This window comes from Triticum dicoccoides, chromosome 3B (assembly GCF_002162155.2).
Source record: "Triticum dicoccoides isolate Atlit2015 ecotype Zavitan chromosome 3B, WEW_v2.0, whole genome shotgun sequence".
NCBI classification, from domain to species: Eukaryota; Viridiplantae; Streptophyta; class Magnoliopsida; order Poales; family Poaceae; genus Triticum; species Triticum dicoccoides.
The window spans coordinates 530,392,789-530,420,067 of record NC_041385.1 but is presented as its reverse complement, the minus strand read 5'-3'; the positions used below and the strand labels follow the sequence as shown (position 1 = coordinate 530,420,067).

The 27,279-nt window shown below is 46.2% G+C and overlaps 3 protein-coding genes across 4 annotated transcripts; 1 reads left to right on the top strand and 2 right to left on the bottom strand.

The window, feature by feature from the left end:
- The first annotated feature begins 6,942 nt into the window (after positions 1-6,942).
- On the top strand, positions 6,943-11,003 carry LOC119276919 (probable complex I intermediate-associated protein 30). 2 transcript variants are annotated; one of them, XM_037558086.1, is made up of 7 exons: positions 6,946-7,283; positions 7,962-8,075; positions 9,130-9,192; positions 9,780-9,871; positions 10,218-10,298; positions 10,378-10,476; positions 10,549-11,003. In XM_037558086.1, exons 1-7 carry the CDS (start codon positions 7,232-7,234, stop codon positions 10,699-10,701), a joined length of 654 nt encoding a protein of 217 aa, XP_037413983.1. In that variant the 5' UTR covers positions 6,946-7,231; the 3' UTR covers positions 10,702-11,003. The 2 variants fall into 2 exon arrangements, with proteins under 2 accessions (XP_037413984.1, XP_037413983.1); XM_037558087.1 differs by lacking the exon at positions 10,218-10,298 and having other exon boundaries at positions 6,943-7,283.
- Positions 11,004-11,262: 259 nt separating this feature from the next.
- Positions 11,263-12,022, bottom strand: LOC119281496. The gene has a single exon (XM_037562001.1). The coding sequence runs from the start codon at positions 11,877-11,879 to the stop codon at positions 11,523-11,525; it is 357 nt and encodes a 118-aa protein (XP_037417898.1). The 5' UTR covers positions 11,880-12,022; the 3' UTR covers positions 11,263-11,522.
- Positions 12,023-16,084: 4,062 nt separating this feature from the next.
- LOC119281495 lies at positions 16,085-16,867 on the bottom strand. The gene has a single exon (XM_037562000.1). It carries the CDS (start codon positions 16,670-16,672, stop codon positions 16,379-16,381), a length of 294 nt encoding a protein of 97 aa, XP_037417897.1. The 5' UTR covers positions 16,673-16,867; the 3' UTR covers positions 16,085-16,378.
- Positions 16,868-27,279: the final 10,412 nt, after the last annotated feature.

Below are 27,279 nucleotides of genomic sequence, written 5' to 3'. Positions count from 1 at the left end.
TCGACTGGGTATAAAGTAAGAACGACAGGTGTAAGTATTTATCCATAGGGATATTTCAGGGGTAGGGATTTGCAAAAGCAACGGGCACAAGGTCTCGAGAGAATATCGGAAGGTATCTTCAGAATCCTTCGGTGCACCAAGTAATCATCTGGACTGAAGAGGCTCTCCGGGAGAAAGTATTTTCGAGAACCTAGAGTCAGAGTTAGTAAAAAAAATCGTTTAACACGAATAGAAGAGAGATCAGATTCCCAGAGTACCGATCAAGAAATAAAAGATACTAATTCCACCCAATGGCGACGTGGGCTCGTAAGCCACACAACCATGTTAGTAAAAAGTTTTGCAATGTCTAGACTCGACTTCGGCCAAGGAGTGTGGAAGGGGGATTTCTACAGGCAGTCGGCTCTGATACCAACATGTGACGCCCCCGATTCAATCATACACTAATCATGCATGCAAACGTGTACGATCAAGATCAGGGACTCACGGGAAGATATCACAACACAACTCTAAAACATAAATAAGTCATATAAGCATCATAATACAAGCCAGGGGCCTCAAGGGCTCGAATACAAGTGCTCGATCATAGACGAGTCAGCGGAAGCAACAATATCTAAGTACAGACATAAGTTAAACAAGTTGTCATAAGATGGCTAGCACAAACTGGGATACAGATCGAAAGAGGCGCATGCCTCCTGCCTGGGATCCTCCTAAACTACTCCTGGTCGTTGTCAGCGGGCTGCACGTAGTAGTAGGCACCTCCGGTGTAGTAGGAGTCATCGTCGACGGTGGCGTCTGGCTCCTAGGCTCCGACATCTGGTTGCGACAACCAGGTAGAAGGGAAGGGGGGAAAGGGGGAGAAAAGCAACCGTGAGTACTCATCCAAAGTACTCGCAAGCAAGGAGCTACACTACATATGCATGGATATATGTGTAAAGGGCCATATCGGTGGACTGAACTGCAGAATGCCAGAATAAGAGGGGGATAGCTAGTCCTATCAAAGACTACGCTTCTGGCAGCCTCCGTCTTGCAGCATGTAGAAGAGAGTAGATTGAAGTCCTCCAAGTAGCATCGCATAGCATAATCCTACCCGGCAATCCCCTCCTCGTCGCCCTGTTAGAGAGCGATCACCGGGTTGTATCTGGCACTTGGAAGGTTGTGTTTTATTAAGTATCTGGTTCTAGTTGTCATAAGGTCAAGGTACAACTTCAAGTCGTCCTGTTACCGAAGATCACGGCTATTCGAATAGATAAACTTCCCTGCAGGGGTGCACCACATTACCCGACACGCTCGATCCCATTTGGCCGGACACACTTTCTGGGTCATGCCCGGCCTCGGATGATCAACACGTCGCAGCCCCACCTAGGCATAACAGAGAGGTCAGCACGCCGGTCTAAACCTAAACGCACAGGGGTCTGGGCCCATCTTCCTTAGCACACCTGCATGTTGCGAGGGCGGCCGGAAGCAGACCTAGCCTAACAGGCGTTCTAGTCTAATCCGGCGCGCGCCGCTCAGTCGCTGACGTCACGAAATGCTTTGGCTGATACCACGACGCCGGTTGCCCATATCTTGTCCCACGTGGCGGTTAGTGCGTATAAGGTCAACGACCCAACTCAGATCAAATACCAAGATCTCGTTAAGCGTGTTAATGATGTAACCACGGACACCGACTAGGGCCAGGCCCACCTCTCACCCAGGTACTCTCAACCTGCCCTGACGCTCCGCCACAAAGATCCACACAGAGGGCCGTTGGGACAAAGGTCCTTTCAGCCCCCAATCCGTGAATCACTCGCGGATGCTCCACGAGCCGACCCGACTTTAGTCACCACGTGTATCATGTATAAAGTATATAGTATATACCCGTGATCACCTCCCGAGTGATCACAGCCCGATAGTATAGCACAGCAGACGGACAAGAATGTAGGGCCACTGATGGAATACTAGCATCCTATACTAAGCATGTAGGATTGCAAGTAAAGGTAACAACAGTAGTAGCAAGGACAGGCTATGCATCAGGATAGGAATAACGGAAAGCAGTAACATGCTACACTACTCTAATGCAAGCAGTAGAGAGTATAATAGGTGATATCTGGTGATCAAGGGGGGGCTTGCCTGGTTGCTCTGGCAAGAGAGAGGGGTCGTTAACACCGTAGTCGTACTGGGTAGCAGCAGCGTCGGTCTCGGTGTCTAGCGAGAGAAGAGGGGGAAGAAACAATAAATACATTGCAAACAAATGCATGACATGACAAGGCGTGATGCTAGGTGTGCCCAATCACGGTAGTAGGTGATACCGGCGAAGGGGGAAAACATCTGGGAAAGTATTCCCGCTGTTTCGTGTTTTCGGACAAATGAACTAGATGTGAAAAGTTGCAGGTTCGATAGGTTAGGGATGCGTGGCGGATGAACGGGCTGCGTATCCGGATTCGTCTCGTTGTTCTAAGCAACTTTCATGTAGAAAGTATTTTCATCTGAGCTACGGTTTATTTTATATTAATTTTAAAAGATTTAAATCATTTTTAGGATTTATTTAACTATTTAATTCTAACATTATCCAGAATAGTGTATGCAGACATCATCATGACGTCAGCATGACGTCAGCAGTCAACAGGGCGTTGACTGGGTCAAACTGACGTGAGGGTCCTCCATGTCATTGACTGATTAATTAACTAATAGTTAATTAAGTTAATTAGTGATTAGATTAATCTAATTATGATTAATTAAGTTAATTAATTCTTTAATTAATAATTTTATTACTATTATTATTATATATATTTTTCAATTCCTCTTTTTTTTAAACGTTCTGGGCATGGGGCCCCCTGTCATTGGCACAGGGGGCCATTGCGGGCGTGGGTTCACGGGCGTCGGGCGCCGGGTGCGGGCGCAACCGAGCGGGCACTCGCCCGCAGGACGGGACGAGGCCGCCGGGGCACCGACGGCAGGGCTCGCCGGCGCGGCCAGCTGGGGCCACGGCGGGCGGAGGCGAGGGGTGGTGCTGGTGCGGTCAGTGGCACGGTGGCGCGGCCGTGGGAGGAGGAAAGGGCGGAGACGAGGCGCGCAGAGGCACGGAGCCATGGGGCGCCGCCCGGAGCAGCAGGAGGGCAGGCGGTGACCGGAGGCGGCGCAGAGGGGCGAGGCCACCGGCGACGGTGCGCTGTAGTGGTGGTGGTCGCACTGCCGCAGCACTGCAGCAGCTGCTGCACCTCGTGGCGGGGAACGACCAAGAACAGCAAGGGGGGCGACGGTGTGGCCGACGCGGTGGTGCGCGTGCGCACTGTCGGCCTCGAGCAAAGGCAGGGAAGGAGGACGAGGTCCAGTGAGCGCGGTCGCGGGCGCGACCAGGGGCGGTGGTCAGAGGCATGCGCCGGTGCGGTGAGCACGTTCGGGGCCCGGTCGGCGAGTGTGCACGGCGACGGAGGGGAAGAGGAGGAGGGGGAAGGCCGGGGGCCTCACCGGGGTTCGCAGGGTCAAGGCAGCGGTGGTCGAGGTGGGGGACGAGGACGACGTGGACGGCATGGAGGCAGACCGGTGGGGAAGAGGGAGCAGGCCGTCGAGGGAGCTCCGACGTCGTGGCCTCCGCTGAGGTCCTCGGTGGCGGCGATGGCGCAGTCGGTCCGGGCGGCGGGGATGGATTCGAGCCGTGCCCCGATCCAGTTCTGGATCGGGAAGGGGGCGAGGACGGGGAGGCGAGCGACGGGGTCGAGGCGGCGATGGCGGGAGGGTATCACGGCGAGGGCGGCTCTGGTGTAGTGGCCGCAGGGATCGATGGTGGCGTTCGTGCCCCGATCCAGATCGGATCGGGTGGGGAGAGGGAGAGGGCGAACGAGTGGAGGGAAGTGGGGGTGTCGGTTAGGGTTTGTGGGAGTGGGGAGAGACCTATGTAGGCCAGAGGCGTGGGCCGGCCTGGCTGGGCCATGGCCCAGTTAGGCCAAGGGGTCTAGTGGGGAGGGGGGTATTTGTCTCTTATTTAATTTTTGGATTTTGTTTTATTTCTTTTCTTTTCTGTTAAATTTTAAATTTTAAATACATTAGTTTTATAAAATACATTAGTTGTACCTAAATTAGTGTTAACAATTATGCCACCACCACAATTAACTTGGCACCTAAAATAAGTTAGTTTGTAATTGTTTATTATTTTAAGAGCATTTAAATAATTGTTCTCGCCGCGTTTTATTCATTTTAGAGTATTTAAACAATTTATAAAAGTGTGGTCTCTCCACCATAGTTACCTATGCATTATTTGGCACAACCCGAACATTTTAGTTTTATTGTTTGAAAACTTTTATCCTTTGACTTGATTTTGAATTTAAATTTGAATCGGTTTTGATCTAATGCGAGATTAGCAACAGTAACCGTGGTGACGTGGCATCAATAACAAAGGTTTACTGTAGCTTAATTATCCGGGCGTCACAGCAGCCCCCCTTTCCTTCTCCCTCTCCCTCTCTTTCCTTCTCTCCTACTCCGAATAGGAAAGGGAATCCTACTAGGACTTGGGAGTCCTAGTAGGACTCCTTATGCTGCGCGCCCCCTAGGCCGGCCGCCTCCTCCCTCCCTCCTTTATATAGGGGGGAGGGGAGCACCCCAAGGACACACAAGTTGGTCTTCTAGCCATGTGCGGTGCCCCCTCCATAGTTTTCCACCTCGGTTATATCGTCGTAGTGCTTAGGCGAAGCCCTGCGCCGGTAACTTCATCATCACCGCCACCACGCCGTCGTGCTGACGGAACCCTCCCTCGGCCTCAGCTGGATCTAAAGTTCGAGGGACGTCACCGAGCTGAACGTGTGTAGATTGCGGAGGTGCCGTGCGTTCGGTACTTGATCGGTTGGATCGCAAAGACGTTCGACTACATCAACCGCATTATTTAACGCTTCCGCTTTCGGTCTACGAGGGTACGTGGACATACTCCCCCCCTCGTTGCTATGCATCACCTAGATAGATCTTGCATGTTTGTAGGATTTTTTTTAAAATTACCGCGGTCCCCGACAATGGGAGGGGTGGGGGTCGCACCTATAGTTTGGCACGATCCTCATGTTTGAACTTGACCATCACACAACATCACCACTATTAAACGTCTCCTACGTAGGGTCACACCTATAGTATACTGTGCTGAAGATCAACTTCAATAAGTGTGAGGTTGTGGCCGTGGGGATGAAAGACACCGAGGAAATGAGGATCACCAACTTGTGGAATGGCAAGGTCTCCTCTTTCCTTGTTTCGTACATAGGACTCCCAACGTCTGACAAGACACTTTTTAGTGTTGACTGGGAGTCGCTCGGCATTAGGGTAGCAAAGCGGGTAGACCCATGGGAAGGAAAAGTGATAAATTTTGAGGGAATACAGATTCTTACTAATGTGTGCCTTTTGGACATTCCATCAACAAGGTTTAGTCCCCGATTCTTCCGGGAAGGGGATCATCTTAAGTTATAGATATCACATAGTTTGTTGGGAAGACAATTGCTTGCCCGAATCTTAGGGAGGGCTTGGGGTCATCAAATATAAGAAGATCATGTTTTTTGTCTTGTTTTTCATAATTAACTAGGTAATATGGTTTCGTTCGGTTTTCCTAATTAACTGAGTAACTCTATAAATACAGAAAATCTGCCATTTCAAAAAATATAAGAAGATGACCGCGTTCATTCTCACTAAATGAATTTGGAAGATCACCCAGAATGCTTCAGGCTTTGACCGTGCACTTTGAAAGTGAAAATACTTCCCCGCCATCTTCTTTCTTGGCTACCACATACACGTCTGGATATATCTGAAGTCATTTGATAGATTCTGGTCAGGTGTACCACTTAGAATTGCCCTAAACAGCTAATTATTCGCCTGGAAACAAAATGCCCCTATAGACGTGTATTCTAAACCATCGAGTACGAGTGAAAACACTAATCCAAGTGAGATTTGGTTTTTACATCATGCATTGAAGATGCTTTTATATTGTACTAGAGAAGCTCGGTTAACTAAAGTTTAAAATAGGAAAAGAAAAGATCAGGAAACTCTTATAGCGGCCACGCCACTTCTCACCGTGTGATATGAAACCTGGGTATGTTTCGTATGGTGCGTCGAGGGTGCATAGGGCAAGCGTTCCCAATCCAACCCACTTTTGCTTGCTTGGTAGGATGCATGAGCTCACTTGGGCTATGCCCATCTGATGCAAAAAAGGGCCCTCAGCCATGCCCATCTCATGCACCCCTAGAGAGGGTGAATGGAGGCAACCATGCTGGCCCCGACTCACGTCCCCACCCACCAGACCACGTCTAGATATGTTTAATTTTTTAAAATATATTCATAATTTCAAATTTTGTTTAAATTTTTTAAAAATACTTAGAATTTCTAAAAAAACGTAAAAGTTCAGAATTTATTTATTATATTTTTTGTAAATGTTCATAATTTCAAAATTGTTCAAATTTTCAAAAATGTTCAGAACTTCAAATTTTGCTTAAATTTTCAAAAAATATTCAGAATTTCAACTTTTAAATTTTTTTAAAAAAAGTTCAGAATTTCAAATTTTGTTTAAGTTCTTAAAAAATAGATTTTAAAATTTGTTTAAATTTTAGAAAAAGTTCAGAATTTCAAATTTTGTTTAATTTTTTTAGAAATCAAAAATATGTTAAATATTCAAAAAAGGTTAGACTTTCAAAATATGTTTAAATTTTCAGAAAAATTCAGAATTTTAAAATTTCTATTTTTTAATTTTTTTAATAAAAGTTCAGAATTTCAAATTATGTTTAATTTTTTTTACGTTTTTTAAATTTTATTCACCATTCAAATATTCTATTGGGAATTCTAAATTGTTCAGCATGTCTAAAGGCTGTCAAATAAAATCTCAGCTCTGCATATCTCAGCGCATACGCTGCCAAACAACAACAAATATATGAACTTAGCATGTCTACACTCAACATGTGTGAGTGGAGAACGACTAGGTACATACGTGCTGCCAAACACGCCCTTAATCCATCTGGCCCCTCGATAGGCCCTCCGTCCCCTTCCGCTGGCGCCGACGCGCCGCCGCCCCCTTCCGCGACGCCAGTGGCGCTCCCCCACAAATTGGTCCGCGCCGCCGGGCGAGGCTGTACGCCTCCGGCTATCCTCGTGGTGCTCACCCCCACCACCATCCCCGTGCTGCTCCTCCGGCTAGAGCGGCTCCACCCCCTCTCCAGGCCACCGTCCGCTGGCCACTCCCTTCGGATCCTAGGTTCGCCTTCTCCGGATCCAAAAGTACTAGTGAGCTTTCGCCATGTCGAGGCTGCGGGCGCTCTGGCAAGCTTCCGTGAACGCTACCAAGCGAGGTAGGTTCCTATCACACACCCAATCTTGTTGATACGCTGTGCCTATTCGTTTCATTTCCTCAACGAAAACCATAGTTGTCTTGCCTATGATAATCTTGAACTGTTTGTTGCGTGCGAAATGTTAACTGGAAGAGGTCAACGTAGGAATCATGCCTACTCTCACAAGTCAGTGTGAAGAACTTAGCTTGCTCGCTAGTAGCCTGAAGATTAGTGCGATGCAGTGCACACAAGGTTATTTCGTACTGACGAATTGGGATAGGAATTACCATGGATATCAGTCCAATACAATAGACCACTAACCAGAGCATATATTCACTATTTCAATTTCATTCCGAACATAAATTGATATATAAACCTTTAGTTGTTGCCTATGACATCGGAAGCTGATTTTTAAGAACTTACTACTCATGCATTTCGTTAACTGTATGGTATGGTAAATAAATTTATCATATTTCTATATAAAGGGAAAATAGTGCCGATTTTTCTCCTCTAATTGGCAACATGTATCCAATGAATTTTCACACCCTCCCCTAAGTCATCTGAACAACTCTTTTGGCATATCTAACCCCTTATCTCTGTTGGCATTACGCGTGGATTTTGTAACAATAGTACATCACAATATACACATTATTTTGGGCCTATGCATTAATCTTGAACCTATATATACCAAATTGGCAGCTGTTGTATGGAATTCAGAAGATTTATTTCCACCAAGTGAAAGATTCATCTTCAATTTCAATTCAAAAGATGAGGTGAACAAGTGGCACTTGTACTCGGATTCAGAGTATGGAGGTAATGCATCAAGTTGATGTTTTCTTTTTTAAATATAGTTGTCACAGTTTCTCTGAATAACTGATATGATAGAGTAAAGCATGTTTGTACTTTTTTTATTGTGAGATACTCATGAAAGATTTAAATTCCCAACATTTCTGCCTGGCACCAAAAATGTTATTTCTATTTTATTCTCGGAATATGCAAAGAAGGTGACATGTTAAGTCGCTGAAGAATGTTGTCTTTAGATAATATGTTACTGATTTAGGCGCCCATGGTACTTCCTTGTTTCGAACAAAAAATGAATAAAGTCAAGAAAAACTCTCTTCTTCCAGAGAACATAAAATGATATGCTGTTGAGTTCTGGTACTTAGATAGTGTAGTCCTTCCTAAGGTATGTGCTGCAGTAGAGCATTACTGTATGTTTCCTTTGCGCTCACCGCAGAGTATTATATCTAATACTCCGGATCATTTTATGTTGGTCTCCGGAAGAAGAGAGCTTTTCTTGACTTTATTCATTTTTGCTCGAAACAAAGAAGATCAGTGGTACTCCTAAGGATATGTGCTACAGTAGAGCATTACTGTGCATTTCCTTTGTGCATACTGTACAGTATTATATCTGATACCAATGTACTCCCTCCGTTCTTAAATATAAGTCTTTTTAGAGATTCCAATGTGGACTACGTAGCAAAGTGAGTGAATCTACACTCTAAAATATGTCTATATACATCTGTATGTAATCCCTATTGAAACAGAGGGAGTATTGTACTAGTTTACTTTCTTTATAGATCAGTAAAACATCAAGACCATGTAGTGCCCCATGGCTTACAATAATTTTCATGGGATTGCTTCTTACATCTGATGAAAATTTATCAACCTGTTTTCTCCACCACAAATGATTACGTCTGATGATAGAAATTTGATAACCTGTGTTCTCCACCACAGATGATTATCTCTCTGACATCTGTATTAAATTTATATACCGTCCCTATGACACCTTTTTGTAAAACGGAACTAATATCAAACTTGTATTTGCATCTATGAGATAATATGATTGCACGGTGTTGTTCTCCAGGTTTATCATCTGCATCACTGGAGATAACTGATAGTGTTTCTGGTGGAGATACTTCATCAACTGGTACTATATTTTTGACATGCTTAATTTTCCAGCTGGCCCAATCTTTTGAAGTATAGCTCGCATTATTTTCCAGTTCGTATGTGGTATGTAACTGCAGTCATGTAGAACCTATGAGAAGAAAGAGAAAGAAATAAGCTTAATCTCTGTCTAAAAAAGAGAATGCTTTGTAGTACTGTTCATTGTCATTTGTCTGTACTAGTCTAGTTTAGCAGGGAATATCAGCTCCTATCTTTTCTATGTACTGGTTAGTAACAGTTGAATATAATTATATGAAACATTAAATCCATTTATTCGCTGTCTAGAGAAGGGAATGCCAGTTGAATATAATTATATGAAACATGAAATCCATTTATTCGCTGTCTAGAGAAGGGAATGCCTTGTATGTTCATTGTCATTTGTCTGTACTAGTCTATTGTAGCAGGGAATATCAGCTGCTATCTTTTTTATGTACTGGTTAATAACAGTCGAATATGAAACATGAAATCCATTTATTCATGACTTCCATAGACCGTATTCCTTACTAGCTCAGATTAATTTTTAGCTTGACAGTTTTTGCAACGATTTAACCAACATGTGTACTCGGGAAGGTGTCTTTTCTGGCAACCTCTCCTTAGATATGTCCCAGGGATCACCATGGAGGATCAGGCGGAGTGGTTTCTGCGGAATGCGATCAAAGAAGGTATATGTTCTGTCTGCACTGAGGGATGTAGCTGGTGAAGGGTGTCTATGAACTAGCTAATCACAATACTAGTAAAATGATGCTGTTAAATTGAAAGATGATGGGCAGTTACTTAAAAAAGGTACTCCCTCCGTCCTAAAATTCTTGTCTTAGATTTGTCTAGATACGGATGTATCTAACACTAAAACGTGACTTGATACAACCGCATTTAGACAAATCTAAGACAAGAATTTTGGGACGGAGGGAGTAGAAAGTATACGTATCTTTGAATAGACACCATATACGTATTGAGTAGTCTCGGTATTTAGACACCATTTTGGTGACTTCGTGCGATTCCTTGTTTCAGTTTGATGGTTACATCGATCTTGATTCATATGATACAATAGCAATGAAGCTCAGAGGGGATGGAAGAACCTACATATCTACTGTATGTATCCGACTAGCAAAGATAATGAATAATTGATGTCCAGTCAACATAATGTTCCGTAATCTGAATTTGTATACAGATATACACAGAGAACTGGGTGAATTCACCTGGACAAGAGGAAGATAACTCGTGGCAGGCTTTCGTGTACGTGCCTCATGGTAGCTGGCGAATCCTGAAGGTAAATTTTCTGGTCGCAACTGGCAATTATGTGTTTGTTCATGATAAAACACCACTCTGTTTTTCCATTCAGATCCCTCTCGATAGCTACTTACCTACATGGAAAGGAAATGTGATCGAAGCGAACATGGAAATGAATCCTTCTCGCGTCGTGGGAATGTCTCTCTCGTTGAATGCAGAAGGCGGCATTCCTGGTGCTAAGACTGGCCAGGCGATTTTAGATTAGACGTTGACTGGATCAAGGCGATGAGGGCACTGTGATTTCTGCACTTTGTCTTTCGGCTTTCAGATGATGTTTCTGGGCCTGAAACTCCACATGCTCGTTTCCTTCTACAGTAGTTTGCTTGCCGAGCTCCTTCACAAAAGAGGATGTCATCCTGTATGCAGCTATTTGTCCTACCGCGATAGATGAGTGCCATCAATAACCAAGAGTATTAACGGTAAAACCATCATACCGCAGAAATGCTTCACTTTGTATCAGAGCAGTAACCTTGGAAATAGTTGAATAAAGATTTTTCCTTCACGTCATGGACCTTTTCGTGCTACCGTTACCGTCTAGTAGATGATAGGTGCTCATTCCATACAAACTGTTCCCCGTTTCCTTGAAGCCTCGTTTGATGTTTTCTTTAGCATTTTTGAATTGTTCACCTGCTAAATCGCACGTTTTTTGCTCGGTACTTCGACCTACCAGGCTTGCTCTGTTTTGTCAAACAGTACATTTTTTCCACAGGATTGATCAAAAGCCCGTGCCGACATGCGACAGCAACAGAAACCTCTCCGGACCAAGGATGAAAAAATGGACGCGGTTCAATCTGAAGAATCTCATAGCAGTACAAACGTAGCTTATTCCATTCCGAAAAGAAAAATAAAATATCCTAACTCACTACTGGCTGATTTGCATCAACCAAGGGATACTAATAATTAATTTGATTGGCAAACACGGAGAAGACGAGCCGAACAAAATTGACTGGCCAACACCGTGGAGAAGGCGCGTGGTGACTGACTTTTCTCTCACATATGCACAAATGACGGGTCCGCCTCGTCACGTCACCCTTCGATGAAGCCGGTCATCCGCAGCACGGAGTTGCGCAGGTTGTTGAGGTCCCGGTGCGCCCGCCCGGGCCCCGACCGCAGCGAGAACGCCGCCGCCGCCTTCCCCTCCGACCACCTGCGCGACATCATCAGGTGCGGCGGCACCATGGCGCCGTCCTCCTCCTCCTCGTCGTCGTCCAGGCCAGCACGCCCACGGCCACGGGGTATGTCCACCGGCGCTGAACACTGCCGGTGGTCCCTGGAGGCCCTGGGAGCCGCCGTCGACGACCCCCACGCGCTCCCCGGAGCGCCGTGGCGCGTCTCCGGCCACAGCACCTCGCACTCGGACAGCTCCTCCTCCACCGTCGACATATTTGTGCGGTTTTGTGCTCGCGCACGTATTGCACTGGTGAGGACTGAGGACCTGGATTGGAAGCTCGATGATCTTTCTTTTCTGGTTTAGCGTCCTATCCTGTGACGGGGAAGCGCGTATATATAGGCGGTGTGGCACCATGCCGTGCGTGTAGGTGTAGCTTCCCACGTACGGCGGCAGCCGCGCGGAGGATGAGGCCGGAACCGGATCGCGGGCCTACCGGGCCAGGTCAAATAAAGGCTGATCCAATCCACCGGCTCACACACATAGAAATAAAGTTGTTTCTAAAAAAAACATAGAAATAAGGTTGGTCGACATGAAGCTGCAATCTGTTTTTTCAGATTTATTAAAAAGAAGAAGCTGCAATCTACTTTTGGTCGTATATACAAGCGCGAGCGATCAGTTTCTCCCTCTATTTTCTTTCTTCCGTTTGCTACTAATCATGAATCCGGTCATTGGTGGCAGGTGACGAAGGTGCCACATACACCTTCAGATAGGGAATATAAGATTTACAAATAAGGCGGTGAAATCCTTTGAAAGTTATACTATCATTATCTAAAGCACCGCGCGCAGCAGCTCTGACGAGACTAGCCGAATACACGAGCGCGAGATCCCATTTTTAAAGCGTGTCAAGATTACGCCAGGCTTGATCCAGATTAATTAATCCTCGACTGCATCACACGCGTCCCCTGCACCCCTGCGACTCTCTCACGGACCTACTCGTGTAATCTCTGGCCCTCGGCTGGGAAGCAAACGGAATCCATCGGCCTGCGCTTTGCTAATCATTTCGGGGACGCGTGTGCACTGCTGCTGCGCCATCGGACCGGTTGCAGTCGTACCATTACGAGTGTCGAGTGGATCATTGGTTTCGTTATTGCCGTGTGCACTGCAGGCAAGCTAAAGGATGGGAAGCATCCACGTACGTTCCGCTCGACGCGTGTCTGATCCAGGAAAAAAAAAGGGCAGGAACTGGGCACAACGCGTCGCGTGATTTGCTCGCGTAAGCCCGAATGCCCAATCCGTCCGTTATTTTAACGTTGGACGTTGGTACTTCGTGTATAGTTTTGGAAGTCAATGACGACTTGCTACCAAATCTCTCCTCCCACACTAGCTAGCCCAACGTGTTGGGGCCTTGAGCGTTCCAACGGGTATTTCCGTGTTGTACAAAAACTTTTGGCCTATAACTCACATGAAACTGTTCAAACATCACAAGTAGTACAAGGTAAAATTTTCACATAGCAAGAGAAGTCGAATGAGAAGCGGGCTGCCTCCTCCCCAAGACAAGTTCAGGGTTTCCTGCCTCCCGCCGGCGCCGTCGGCGGTCCGCTTCGTCTTTGGTGACCTTAGGGCCATGGCGGCACGGTGGATCTCAGCCCTTACCGGCGGGAGGGCTCTATTTTCAGTTGTTTTTTCATGTTTTGTTAGGGTTTCTCTCCTGCTCAAAAAGACGAGACGACGGCGGCTTCCTAAAGATGGAATAAGGTTCTCCCCGCGTAGCCCCCGTCTCGATGGTGTGTCTAGCATCATCCATGGGCGTGTTTTCAGGTTGGATCCTGCCGATGTACGCTACTCTTCCTCGGCGATGATTGATGTTCTGTTGCGCTAGTCCTACGGGCCTTAGCACGACGAGTTTCGGATTGTCTACTACGACAAGTTTTGCCCGACTCCGACAAGGGAGGGGCAATGACAGCGGCACGCCTTTTGTCGTCGCTAAGTGGTACTGCCATGATTGTTGTTTTACGGATCTAGATGTAATTTTTATTATCTCTGATGTTTGTTGTACTGCCATGATTGAAAATGAATAGATCGAAAGTTTTCTCACAAAAAAAAAGTTGCATGAGGCGTTTTGGCCTTTTTTTTTGGAAAAACTAAAATTTAAAATTTCCAGTTTCAAAAAGATCTGAAAAAATATGTACAAGTAAATAAGGATGTTATGCACATGTGTGTAAGATTTTAGGATGAAATACCTTGAAATACGATGTGTACAAAAAAAATTCACGACCTGGGAGGACAAATAGTATCATGTGTTAAAAAGCTTTAGATTTGTCTTTTTTGCACAACCCTTATTTCAACATATTTTGTTCTGAAAATTTACACACTTCTGCATTATGCCTTCATGTATATCTATTTTTTTCAGAAATGTAAAAAGATCAATTTTGATGATTTTTAAATTTTTCAAAAACCGATCTCATTGGAGCTCGGCCTCGAAGAGGGGTTTTCGCATCTTTTTCTCTCTCTCACTTTTTTCTCTTTCGTAATAAAAGCCGAATAGTAGTAGTACTGCCGGGAGGACAAGTAGTTACAAAATCTGTCATTCTGCCACGCAAGCCAATGGGCGTGTCATCTTGGATAGGGAAATTAATTAGACGCTTCTGGTAAGTCAATAATTGATTGCTGAGTTGTTTATACTGGCACGGTGGCTGTCGCACAAGAACATGAGGCCGTGAGAGTGAACAGGTGGGCTACAAACTGTGAGAAATATAAATGTCACGCAAGGCAAGAAACCGGAGAAGAGTGCTCACATCTCCATTGGCCAGCCAGACCACCACAAGGTCAGCCACAGAATAGTGTCTCTCATGCCAGTGGTCACACCTCGCAAGCCAGCTACCCAACAAAATCTAGAGAGGAGCTCCTACACTGCACCAACAATGGCATGCAGACACCTGTACTGACGTGCACATCCGGACGAGTAGGAGAGGTTACTTGAGGGCATTTGCACACGTAATCGAGGGAGATATAGGAGGGAGAAGAAGATAAGGTTATATACGACGTGTCCAATTGTATGCTACGGAGGAAATGAAATGTTATATGGTTCGCCGTTGCTTGCGCCCATGTATATGCTTGCCCTCCAACAGCTGTAAATCTTGGGTCGAGGTTAGGTTTAATTGGAAATGTTCAACGCACATATATTCCTCCCTTCTTGAAGGATAAGTTTGCACTCTACTTGATTATTTCTCGCTGGGAGTGGGGGATTACTTTCCTTTTGCGTCCAAGCATGGTACTGCTCCTGCCCGGAGTTTTCCTTGGTCAGGAAGTAAGAGATACTGTGTGCGGATGAAGTTAATAACGTGTGTAATATTAACTTCTCATGAAGGTTAATCGGCTATTAAGAGTGGTGTTATTGACTGTCTGACAGATGACGTGTCCAAAAGAAAAGAAAAAAACAGATGACTACCATCTTCTGCCCACACGCAGTGAACGGATAAGCACCAGCAGCAGGCTACCCTCTCAAATAAACGTCCTACGTGTTACCACGTACGTATACATGCATTTCTAAAAGTATTCGGATTACATTTTTTTAGGGGGAAGTATTCGGATTACATGACTCGCTGTACCATTTCGAGGTAAACAGTAGGAGGAGCTCGCTTTCACGTCAATTACACAAAATGGTTCAAAATTATTTGAAATGGAACGAACATTTCCACCAAAGACTTTCGGTACGGTAGGAAAAAAAAACTTTCGGTGCTACTCGAGCATCACCATCGCCCTCACTCTCCGGACCTTGGGCGCGTCGACGAGCATCAGCATCGCCATGTCCCTCTTGGCCCTCCGATCGACGATGACGTGCGGCGGCACGAAGACTTGGCTGCCGATCATCACGCTGCCGGCGCCGGCGCCCGCAAGGCTCGCGCCGAACTTGCTGAACCCGGCCTGCTGAGCCGGCGCTTTTGCACCAGTAGCCCTACCGGTCTTTCCGGGGATGTCGATGGGGGAAGACGGTTTCTGCCGGTTTGGCGCGTTGGCCGGACGGGCGGGACGGCGGTACTCGTCATGGCCTTCGTCGCCGTCGTCGTCAGAGTAGCCCGGATCCTGGGCTGCATCTGGCCACAGTATGTCTGCTTCATGGAATTCTTCCTCCTCCTGCTCTTCCCGTTGCATCGTCCTTTGCTTGACTTGACCCCCCTAGCTAGCTTTGGTGTGTATTTTGGATAGGGTAAGTACGTATTAATAGTAGTAGTATTACATGGTGGATGGGGTATATATCTAGGACTCTCTAAGCTGATTACCCAACAACCCGTCCAGCGATTTTTGTCCTATCCGGTGTTATCTTACATGGGGATTTCCAGAACTTACCCATTGCTGATTCAATAGTTGTTTGAATGAGTCCACAGAGATGCCGGTGCAGTGTGCGCGCGCGTCGCAGTTACTGAATCAGCAGCGACTCAGCGATGTGTAGATGGAGCGCAGTACAAAGAAACCACATTGCATTTGCATTTTGACCATATGTACTTATTATTTTTTACATATGGAGTAGTATATGTCACACACGCGCGCGCGCGCGTACAAACAGAATAAGTTTTACACCAACGGATTTAATTTCATCTCGCTCTTCCAATTCCAACCAATTCACAAATGGGACCGATTGAAGAAAATTCAGCGGCATTCGCCCCTAGGCTCCGTAGCTATCTTATTTACTCTACACAAACTGGATCGACCCAAGAAGACCTTGAGCCCGGCCGCGCGCCGTTGGCGACGAACGAGACGGGCGGAGGACGGGCTAGCTCTCGATGAAGCCGGTCATGCGGAGGACGGAGTCGCGCGTGCGCGTGAGGTCCCGGCCCTTGAGCGTCCGCCCCTGGCCGGAGCACACCGAGGAGGCCGCCCTGCGCCGCGCCATCAGCACGTGCGGCGGCTCCACCTCCCCGCCGTCCTCCTCCTCGCCGCGGCCCCTCCGCTCGTCCGGCGCGCCGGAGGCCGCCGGGATCTCGATCGGGTGCGTGAACGGCCGCCGCTCCTGCGCCCACGCCGCGCATTTCGCCGACAGGGCCGCGCTCTGCGTCGTCGTCGACATGACCGGCCGGCAGGCAGCACGAGCGCGGGGCTAGCTAGCTGTGAATGAGGCGACCAAATTTCGAGAGCTTGTGAAACACGACGGACGGACAGACAGCTCGCCGAGATATTCCCTCCGCAGCTCGCCGCGGCGCGAGGGATTTATAGGGCCCGGCAGGCAGCTACCTAGGTAGGCGAAGCTAAGCTAGGCACGTTCCGTGTGGAGCTGCACCGCCTTGCCCCCGTGTGACAGATAAGTATGCGGTTTTGAGCTTTGACGGGAAGGGAAAGGAATAATTCCATAATCCCGTCCGCGATCCAGCTCCGGTGCCCGCCTGGCTTGGGCGGCTGGGCTTTGCTACGCAACAAAATTAAGGCACTTCATATTCCCCCGTACGTTCACGTAATCGCGTTGCTCAATCAGTAGGATCGGTGTGGCCGGTTGGCTTTGCCTTTCAGGCTCGACCACTCCACCTCCTGTTTTTGATTTTGATCTCATCGATCGATCGTTTTGGTGCTTGCTTGGATGAACCCGGACGTGATTTGCGGCGATCATGCGTTTTGTCGCAGTGCCAAGAAAGCCAACCGGCTAGACCGTTTCTTGATTGGTTGTGTTGCTCGTCTGGCATACCCCACGTGTTCTTGATCTCTGTGTCTGCGTGCTGCGTGCACGTGCACGTTTGTGGATAACACTGACGTCCGGGGAAGGATTTGCACGCGTGGCACGCGCCAGCAGGCCAGGATCTGTGGGTGGACGCGCCGGCAGAAACTCTGCCTCACTTGGCAGTGGCACATGCATCATGCATGTTTATTCGGTCGCTCTGAGCGATGCATGTAGCATAGCCAGCATCAAAAGGACCACTTTATCGGAAGATTGATCTTCACTCACTGCTATACTGGATACTGCTATACTTTGGTACGGTAGCATCAGCTAGGACGATGCCCACATGCAACGGGAAACGGTGAGGAAGTAGACGTCCAGAGGGCTAGGTTCGATGAACTTGAAAACGGCTCGTCAAATGATTTTTCGCATCGGCGTGTTTTTGACAACTCCAATGGGCTGGCCCATTTTGTCCGTTTGTTTTTGTTCGTGCAGAAAATACTATGGCCTAACGCGTTGATGTGAACAGACCATTATCCGTTTTCATGTCCACTTCGATTCGTTTCCGGCTTAAATTTTGGCCGGATTTGCGTTCGTGTGGACACACTGCGGATGCATGCGCCATCCTTTCATGGCTCGCCTCTCGGTTGCACATAGGCCAACACCCACCCCAACACCCTCCGAGCTCGACCTCCCGGCCTCTTCGCCCTCGCCGCCGCCACCCACACTCCTTCCGCTTCGCCACCCCCGCGCCCCGACCCAGGCCCAGCCACCACCGACACCCACCACTGGCGTTGTTTCCACCTCTTTGTCGTTGAAGGTGTAGCTCGCGTCCTGCACCCTACTCAGGGGCCATCGCCGCCCCTCGGCACGCCACCACTGGAGGCCATGAAGTTCGACGACCCTGCTCCCAGAACCGGAAAGGACGGGATCTTCACCGGCGAGACTGGTCCATGCCCGTGGCCATTGACGCCTACTAGGTGTCCGGGCGTTTGCCTAACCTGGCTGTGAGGTACAGATTCATCACTCCGGACGATCATAACGACAGCTTGGATGAGTTTTTTTTACAATAATAGTATATGTTAATCATCGTCTGAAGAATCGTCCGACGATGAGATAGATGTTGTGGGTTTGTGAGGCCACATCCATTGTTCAGGGGTCGATCAAGGGCCATGCACCTACGTTAAATCAAGAACGGGGCCATGTTGTTAGGGCATATTTCTCCCTTAGTGGTTTTGGTGATTGATGACAATGCTTTTGTGGACTAATCGTGGCATTGAGCATTTCAGAGAATCTATCATAGGCACAAGATGATTTGTGCCCCTCAGAGATATATAGAGAAGACGGTTGTTTTTCTTGCGTTTCATTTTTTATGGATTTGAGTCGTAGGATCACCATATTATTAAGAATGGGTCCACTTCGAAAAGGCTTGGGTGGAATCAGCACGTACATAGTCTTTTTGCACCCACTTTCCTTCCCGGTACTGGAGCTTTTCCTATCTTATGCATGGGCTTACTTAAGGCATATAAGCGGTAGTACCGCTCCAGCTGTACTACCGCAGTTCAGTGCTACTAGCACTTCCGCTTATTTTTAGCGCTCTGTAAATGAGCGGTAGTTGGGCGGTGGTTCAACGCCGTAGTACCGCTCCCTAGGTACTGTGGCTCTGACTAGCACCCCACTACCGCAGATGTACTCGGCTTCTAACAGTGCATCAGAAGCACCGCTCCGGTGGAACTGCCGTTGTTTCTCTATTGCTTATTTTATGCCTCCTGTACTGCTCTGTTCTTCGAGCGGAAGTAGAGCGGCAGTATCAAGCGGTAGTACCACTCCGTGCGGCACTACCGCACTATCCGTCTCTACTACCGTTGTTTCACCTGCTCGCTCAACACTACGCGATAGTACCGCTGGTGAGAGCAGTAGTACCGCTCCGGTGGCACTACCGCCTCTCTGACTTGTTGTAGGATCGAAAGTATGTCTAGAGGGGGGGTGATTAGACTACTTGACCAAATAAAAATCTAGCTTAACTTTGGTACGGTAGCATCAGCTAGGATGATGCCCACATGCAACGGGAAACGGTGAGGAAGTAGACGTCCAGAGGGCTAGGTTCGATGAACTTGAGAACGGCTTGTCAAATGATTTTTCGCATCGGCGTGCTTTTGGCAACTCCAATGGGTTGACTCATTTTGTTTTCGCACGTTTGTTTTTGTTCGTGCAGAAAATACTATGCCCAACGGGTTGATGCAAATGGACTGTTGTCCGTTTTCATATCCACTTCGATTCGTTTCCGGCTTAAATTTTGGCCGTCGCGTGGACACGCCACGGATGCCTGCGACATCCTTTCATGGCTCGCCTCTCGATCGCACACAAGCCAACACCACACCCCAAAACCCTTCGAGCTCGACCTCCCGGCCTCTTCACCCTCGCCACTGCCACCTAGACTCCATCCGCTCCGCCACCCCGGCGCCCCCCACCCAAGCCCAGCTACCACCGACGCCCCACCACCGACGTTGTTTCCGCCTCTTTGCCGTGACGGTGTAGCTTGTGTGCCACACCCTGCTCAGGGGTCATTGCCGCCCCTCGGCACGCCACCACTGGAGGCCGTGGAGTTCGACGACCCTGCTCTCGGAACTGGAAAGGACGGGGTCTTCACCGGCCGAGACTCGTCCATGCTCCTGGCCATCGACGCCTACTAGGTGTTCGGCCGTTTGCCCGGCCTGTTTGCGAGGTACAGATTCGTCACTATGAACGATCATGACGGATAACTCGAATGAGTTTTTCTTTACAATAACATCATATGTTAATCATCGTCCGAAGAATCCCCCGACGATGAGAGTTGTGGGTTTGTGAGGCAGCGTCCAATGTTCAGGGGTCGATCGAGGCTCACGCACCTGCGTTGAATCAAGAACGGGGCCATGTCCTACTCTTTAACAATTATTTCCATCACACAAATCCACTATTCCCTGCCAAGTTTTTTTCGACGATGCTTGCGGATGGCGAGACCATTGTAAAACTGTATTCGCCAGCGAGTGGTGAATTATGAGGATCACTTCAAATGCAAGTATGATGCCCTTGGAAAGGTTGTACTCACCTCTTATCAGAAATGTACTGCAGTTGTTCGGGTGCTTGCATAAGGAGTTCCCGGTGATCTAGTTGATGAGCACGCACACATGAGTGAGTCCGCAGGCCTTGAGTCATGGTACATGTTCTGCAAAGCCGTGGTTAATGTGTTTGGCCTGAAGTACTTGAGAGAAGCTAATGATGAGGATACAACCAGGTTATTATCGATCAATGCTTCGAGAGGCTTTCCAGGGATGCTTGGAAGTATAGATTGTATGCACTGGGAGTGGAAGAACTATCTATTTGCTTGGCAGGGGCAATATAAGGGACATGTTCATGGTTGCACGTTATACTTGAAGTTGTGGCATCACAAGATCTCTTGATTTGAAACTCCTTTTTCGGCATGGCAGGTTCTCATAATGACATCAATGTACTTCATTGCTCTCCCATGTTCTTGATAGTTTAGAAGGCAATTCCCCAGAGGTCAACTATGAGTTCAATGGCCGCAATACAACGAAGGATACTACCTAGCTGATGGTATCTATCCTCCGTGGTCCAAATTTGTGAAGACAATCTCTGAGCCGGAAGAGGGTTAGGTTTGACAAAGAACAAGAGAGTGCTAGGAAGGAAGTGGAGCGTGCTTTTGGTGTGCTTCAATCTCGCTGGGCTATTGTTCGACACCCTACTACAACATGGAGCGTTGAAACTATGTGGGAGGTGATGACTACCTGTGTGATCATGCATAACATAATCGTAGATGATGAGCGTGATGACAATATCTATGACCAATGGGTGGGATTACCAGGGTGATTTGGTTGAGCCGGTGAGTGGAGGGCAACGTTTGCACATTTCATCCAATTTCATCATGAACTGCGTGATCGGTCATCTCATATTCTTCGCCTTCCACCTAGGCTGCGCATGAAAGGCCCAAAGCACTACTTTATCTCGAAACCTATAAAAACTTCGTAATAATTTGGCCGAGTATATGTGAATTCCCATAGGAAACAATTAGTTGTATCATTTTTATTTTATTTAATTTATTTGCTACATTTTAAATTCATATGTTTGTAAACTATGTGAATTTCTATTTGGTTATAAATCCATAGACCCCGTTATTTCTTCAGAATCCTCTTTCTCATATGGGAACTCCTCTTTTAAAACCAGGTCATTAGTTTGGGCATCAAAAACTCATTCTTTAGAACTTAAGGAAGGAAGAAGAGTCGGGGGAACGGAGGCTTAATAACATTGCGAAACCTACTGTCAACAAGGCCCTCCTTCCAGATCATGTGTTCCTCTCTATATATTTGCAGGTACTTCAGTGGTTGTATTTCTTGATTTTGCTCATTGTCGACCAGAGCTATGGTTATGCAACAACTACAAATTCAGTTGCGCCTTTGGCGATAATTTCAGGTCATATAGTCATAGTTGTTCATTTTTGAGTCATTTTTGTGCTTGTGGGTTCATTTACTCTGTATCTGGTTGTATGCAACATTATACTAATATAAGATAAACTAGATTTGACTAAGAAAAAAGATCTAATACAAAACTGATTTGAGTAATAAGAAAACAGGTGTCAGCAGGTCGGATTTGCACAGCCCTCGGTGCAACATACCAAAACCAAAGACGCAACTTTCTGATGAACAGAGTGGTGATTATGACAGGAACACTTGTTCTGCTGCACTTCACACGCCCGCCTAGGCCTAGCTGGAACGAACTTAACGTATATCAAGTGTCAATCAACCAGCTAACTGCAAGTAAGGGAAAGAGACACGTCAATATCCAAGGCCGAAAAACGAAAGCAAAAGTATCGCGTCACGCTGCTTGGCTTGACGTACGGAGCTACCAAAACTGCAAGCCACTGCACGTTAGGCTTGCCCGGCGGGACATACGTGTGCTTTATTTTGCTTAACTAGTCTAACATATAAAGCCTCCTACACTACCCGCCGTTTCAGCGCCCTCGCGGCTTCAAATTCATCCAGCCCCCACGATCTGCCTTGCTGTCCACTGAAGTTGTACTTTCTATCTCGCTGGTATATATCTGGGCGTTCGTTTTTCTGTACGTTGTGTGTTCGGGTTACAGTGGATGACGCCTGGGCCACCCTTCTGCATGGGCCCTCTGTTGCAGTCATGGTGAGCGCATGCGCGCACGTTCAGCTCGAAAAGAGGATGGGCCACAACGACCGTGGGCTGCAGGGCGTGCGGTCAAAACCTAGCCCCCAATCCCCTTCCGTCTCAAGCCCCGCACCCCACGCCCCGCTCCATCTCCTCCCATGCACTCCGCCGCCGCCATGGCCCTCTCCTCCTCCCCTTGGTTTCTCTTCTCTTGGCAAAAGGACGGCGGGCGTTCAACTCGGCCCGGCGAGCCATGGGTGACACCTTCCTTCCTCTCCAAAGCAAGGGAAGGGAAGGGAAGGAGAGGGGAGGCCCCAGATCGAGGAGCAGAGCGATGCCCAGATCCGCAGCGGCACCTGCACCGGCGCGTCGTCGTCCAAGTGGTCCTCGAGGAAGGCCATGGATGGATGGAACGATCGATGGATGGGGGCGGAACCCTAGCCCCACACCCACCCATGGATGATGACGGCGGTGGCCTTCTCTTGGTCGGGTGGGGAGCGAAGCTTGCGGTGGCCCTCGACGCCCGCGACGGGCTGCAGCACCTAGACTTCAAAGGTACGCACGCACGCCCTCCATCCTCCTACCCTCTTCTTCTTCTTCTTCTGGATGACCCCCGCGGTTGGATTGGTTTCTGCAGGCAGGCCATCACAATGGAAATGGAAGGATGAGCACCATGGCGGGCGTGCAGGTTCAGGCCATCACCATGGCCCCTTATGTCGTCCTACACTATACTTTCCTGAAGCATGCATATGAAACAAATCTCTCGAATACTACTACATAAATTTCTTTTTTGTGCAGCAACTAGATTTTCGGGCACTAAAATTATTGTTTTTTTGCAGGCACGGTTTACACAAACACGTCCTGTTTCAATGGCTCAAACTGTTGGTCCTCCCATGGCAATGTTCCCTGCTGGTGTTCATGGAGTTAGTCAGCAACTTTTTTATGGTCAGCAAACTTCAACTTTATTAACCCACTACACGAGAGCAGAGTTAACTTTTCCTGATGCATCCAGACCTTGTCAGCTAGCTAAAGTTGATTTTCATTTCTTGATTTTTCTTTACATGATGTGTGTAGATCTGAGAAAGAAGAGAAGAAGAATCCTGAGGAAGATTTTGGTGAAGAACAAGGTGGATTATCTCTCTCTCTTTCTAACAAAGTCACGTTTGTTCCTCATTTTGATGTTATGATTTATTTTATTTTGCTTATATTCCAGTTACCTATTTTCTATATAGAATGCATCTTTTCTAAGAAAGATAGAGAGAGAGAGAATTGGGGGATAGTGGCATTAGGACTTAAATTCTTTGCCTCCAGGAAAAAAAATGATTCCTGAATGCCTCCCTTTTTGTTATCTCACTTTTTTTAAGTTTGGTAGATATCACATAATCGTGGCCGCAACTAATATCCAAAAATTTTAGTGTCAGTACACTAAGATTTATCTTATTTTGGTATCAAGAACTATCTGTGCTCAACATGGTGTTGAGGTGTATATAGCTGATGTGCTGTCTACGGGTATTCTCACGCCCGCCTCTTTCCCCTCTCTATATGAACCTTTTCATCAGCTTCAAAATGTTTCAAGAAAGTTCACACATATCGATGGTTCATTTATTATGACTTTGCAAGTGTCGAGGTGTATATAGCTGCTGTGGTGTCTGCAGGTATTCTCACGTCCGCCTCTTTCCCCTCTCTATATGAACCCTTTCATCAGCTTCAAAATGTTTCAAGAAAATTCACACATATCAATGGTTCATTATTATGACTTTGCAAGTTCACAGAATAGTCAATCATTGATGAGTGTGATTTTTTTAACATTTGGAAGGATGAGGAAACTTGTAACAGAAAAATAGAGCAGATGAAGCTGCTTTTTAGCCTCTCGTTCTTGTCATTTTGGTGCAGATGGCAAATCAAATGATGTCTCTTCACAAAACATTGAAGATAAATAGTGCGCTCTGGCATGTACATGTAAGATTCGTTTTGAATTTTCTGAAGCTTCAAACGCACACTTAAAAAGGGAGCACATGTGTTTGGTATTAAAAGAAAATGTCCAGGCTGTAGAGGTTTTACTGGGTAAATGTAGGTGGAATAGGGAATGACTGTAATGCATGCACTACAAAAGATGGGTTCTTACGACTGTCCAAGAGGGACATTTGCACCAACAAATAAGTTGTACGACTCAGTTTTCTCTCCAGTAAAATCAACCTGTTATGCAGAAGTGACACCCTGTGAATTTTTTTCATTGAATCATATGAAGGTGGTTACAATTAGATATACTCCCTCCGTGCACTTTTATAAGACGTTTCAGACAGCTGACATGAACTGTTTTGGGTGATGTCTGAATTGGCTACAATGTCTTATAAGTGAACTGAGCGAGTACCTTTTCCCTATCTTGGTAAAGGTGCCAGGAAAGTTGTTCTGTATGAAATATACCTTTCTCACTGGTTAATTTCTATTCTAGGTGGTATGCATAATCATGATTTTCTGTGCAGACTTGTTTCACCGCAACCCCCACAAAAGGAGCAGCCTGGTGAGGAGGGAAAGCATCACCAATACATATATTTCTCGTGATCTTCACTATGCGTGAAATGACCTTCTAATTACTGAATCAGTGCTGATTGTTCTATCATAGACCGGACACGCTGAATAATGGTAGTATGCGTGTGATCTATCTACTCTTTTTTCCCTTCTTCAGTTTAAGAATTTCTTTTTCTCTTCAAGTTCTCACGGTTTTGTCTCTTTTAAAACCTCAAACAGAGAACATATTGTTTGGTGCTACCAATATATGTGTTGGCTACAGAGCCATAGAAATAATGATTGATGGTCAAATCCATCTTTGCATTTAAAGGAATCAGATTACCCAGATCATCCATTCATGGCATCTTCTTGCGTTCATGGAAGATTTGGTACTCTTTTGCCCTTTCTCTGCAATACTTAGCTACTATCTGCAGCTTTTGTATCAACCAAAGGATTGAGTTAAACTCTCCTTTGTCATAGTCCGAGTGTTTCACAGTTTAGTGGTAACTGACTTTTGATGTTAATTGATAATCAGATAGTAATATACTGATGCAAATAGGATGATAGTAATATACTGATGTAAATAGGACTCTTTCAGAAAGTCACTCCATATAGTTGGATTTGAGGTTTCTCTAATGATTGGTGTTACACAAAGATCATCTTGCTTCGATGGCAAAATTGATGGAGAGTTTTATTGACCCATCTTGTATTTTTGGCCATGGTTATGTCGGGTGATATATACTATTTGCATAAACAAAACCTCGTTGAAAGTGTTGTTCGGTCACTTTTAGGCTTTCCGCTTTTTTGATTTTATCATATACAACACTTTCAGAGCAGGAGATACACGAACTCCCTGATATTTCATTTATTTCTTCCTTCAGCAAGTGGATGGCTATTTTTACTGCTTCAGGTTTAGGTTGACATATACTCTTTGTTGGTATATACCATTTTTGCTTATCTCTTGCCTATTTTGCATGATAAGCAAGCCCTGCACTTCTATTTACTATTAAGTGCCAACTGAATTTCTAATAATGGCGTTTCAGGGATGATACAATCCAACTGTTATCTTTGGTGTGTTTTTGGATGGACTAATCTGAAGATGCTGGCTAGCTTGCACTGCCATCATATTGTCTAGAAGCAAGGGCAAGGATTATAGGGATAATAAAGGTACAATGCTCCCAATATATTTTTTTTGGCGAAGTTTTGGTGCTTGCATAAGAAAGTAACACCAGCATTATACCTACTGCTCTTTTTTCCAGGAAATTCACCATCCGGAGGAAATGCCAACTAATATTTTTTGGTACTATTTCTGTTACCGAGGTAAAATTACTACTACTTTTTGCAAGCTTTTTTTGTTGCGTGTTCTCCTTTCTTAATCTTCTATTTGTTCAAATTTACATACCCGAGCTTGTAATCCTTACTACCCAATGAATCTCACCATTTTATCATTTTCCTAAAAATTTATACTCGCATAGTTCCGTTTTTCATATGGGTGATCTTCTGTTACCCTGATTTGGTGCGCATATAGCATGGGACATTATAGGCTTATTTTATTTTCTCTTCGTTCATGCACTAATGCTTAAATCTTTTGGTTATGCCCTTGTTATTTAGTCTAGAGCTATGCAATGACAACCATGACTTTAGTGTTCAGGTGAGTGCCATTTATAGACTAAAGAACCCTTGACATCTTATCTAAATTCTTTAAGGCTAGATATTAGGTATCACAATTAAGTACCTTATACCAGTACCTTAATTAGCCTCTTCTGACTATTGAGTGTGAACTGTTGTAGTAGGACTCCGACTTTCAAAGTTATTAGGCATGTTGACATGTATTTATTTTAGTTTGTACAGTTTTGTGTTAAGGTACAACTATTGTGTTAAGGTACAGTTTTATTTCGGATTTCTATTGTGTTGAACATAACTGGTTCAGGATTATGTTAAGGTACAGTTTTATTTCGGAGACACCCAACAAAGATTTTGTGAGTAGGTGTCCTACTACAACAGTACCTTAACATGCCTTAACACAAAACTGTACAAAACTGTACAAACTAAAATAAAAGTGTACCATGTATACAGTTTTGTGTTGGGTGTCTCCCGCTTTCGGTACATGATGGTATAGCTTCATAATCCTGAACCAGTTATGTTCAACACAGTGAACATGAATGTACTTCTAACACTTTCTTTGGCGTTCTTTTCTGGTAGCCTACCTTAGTAGATTCTTCAGTACTGAATTCGGACCCGTGGAGGAAGCAATAGTAATTACCTTTTCTAGGAGTACTGAACTCGGACCTGTGGATGGGATTCCCAGAGTCAGTGCCAGATCATCAGTCTCCAAGATCACCACTTACCGC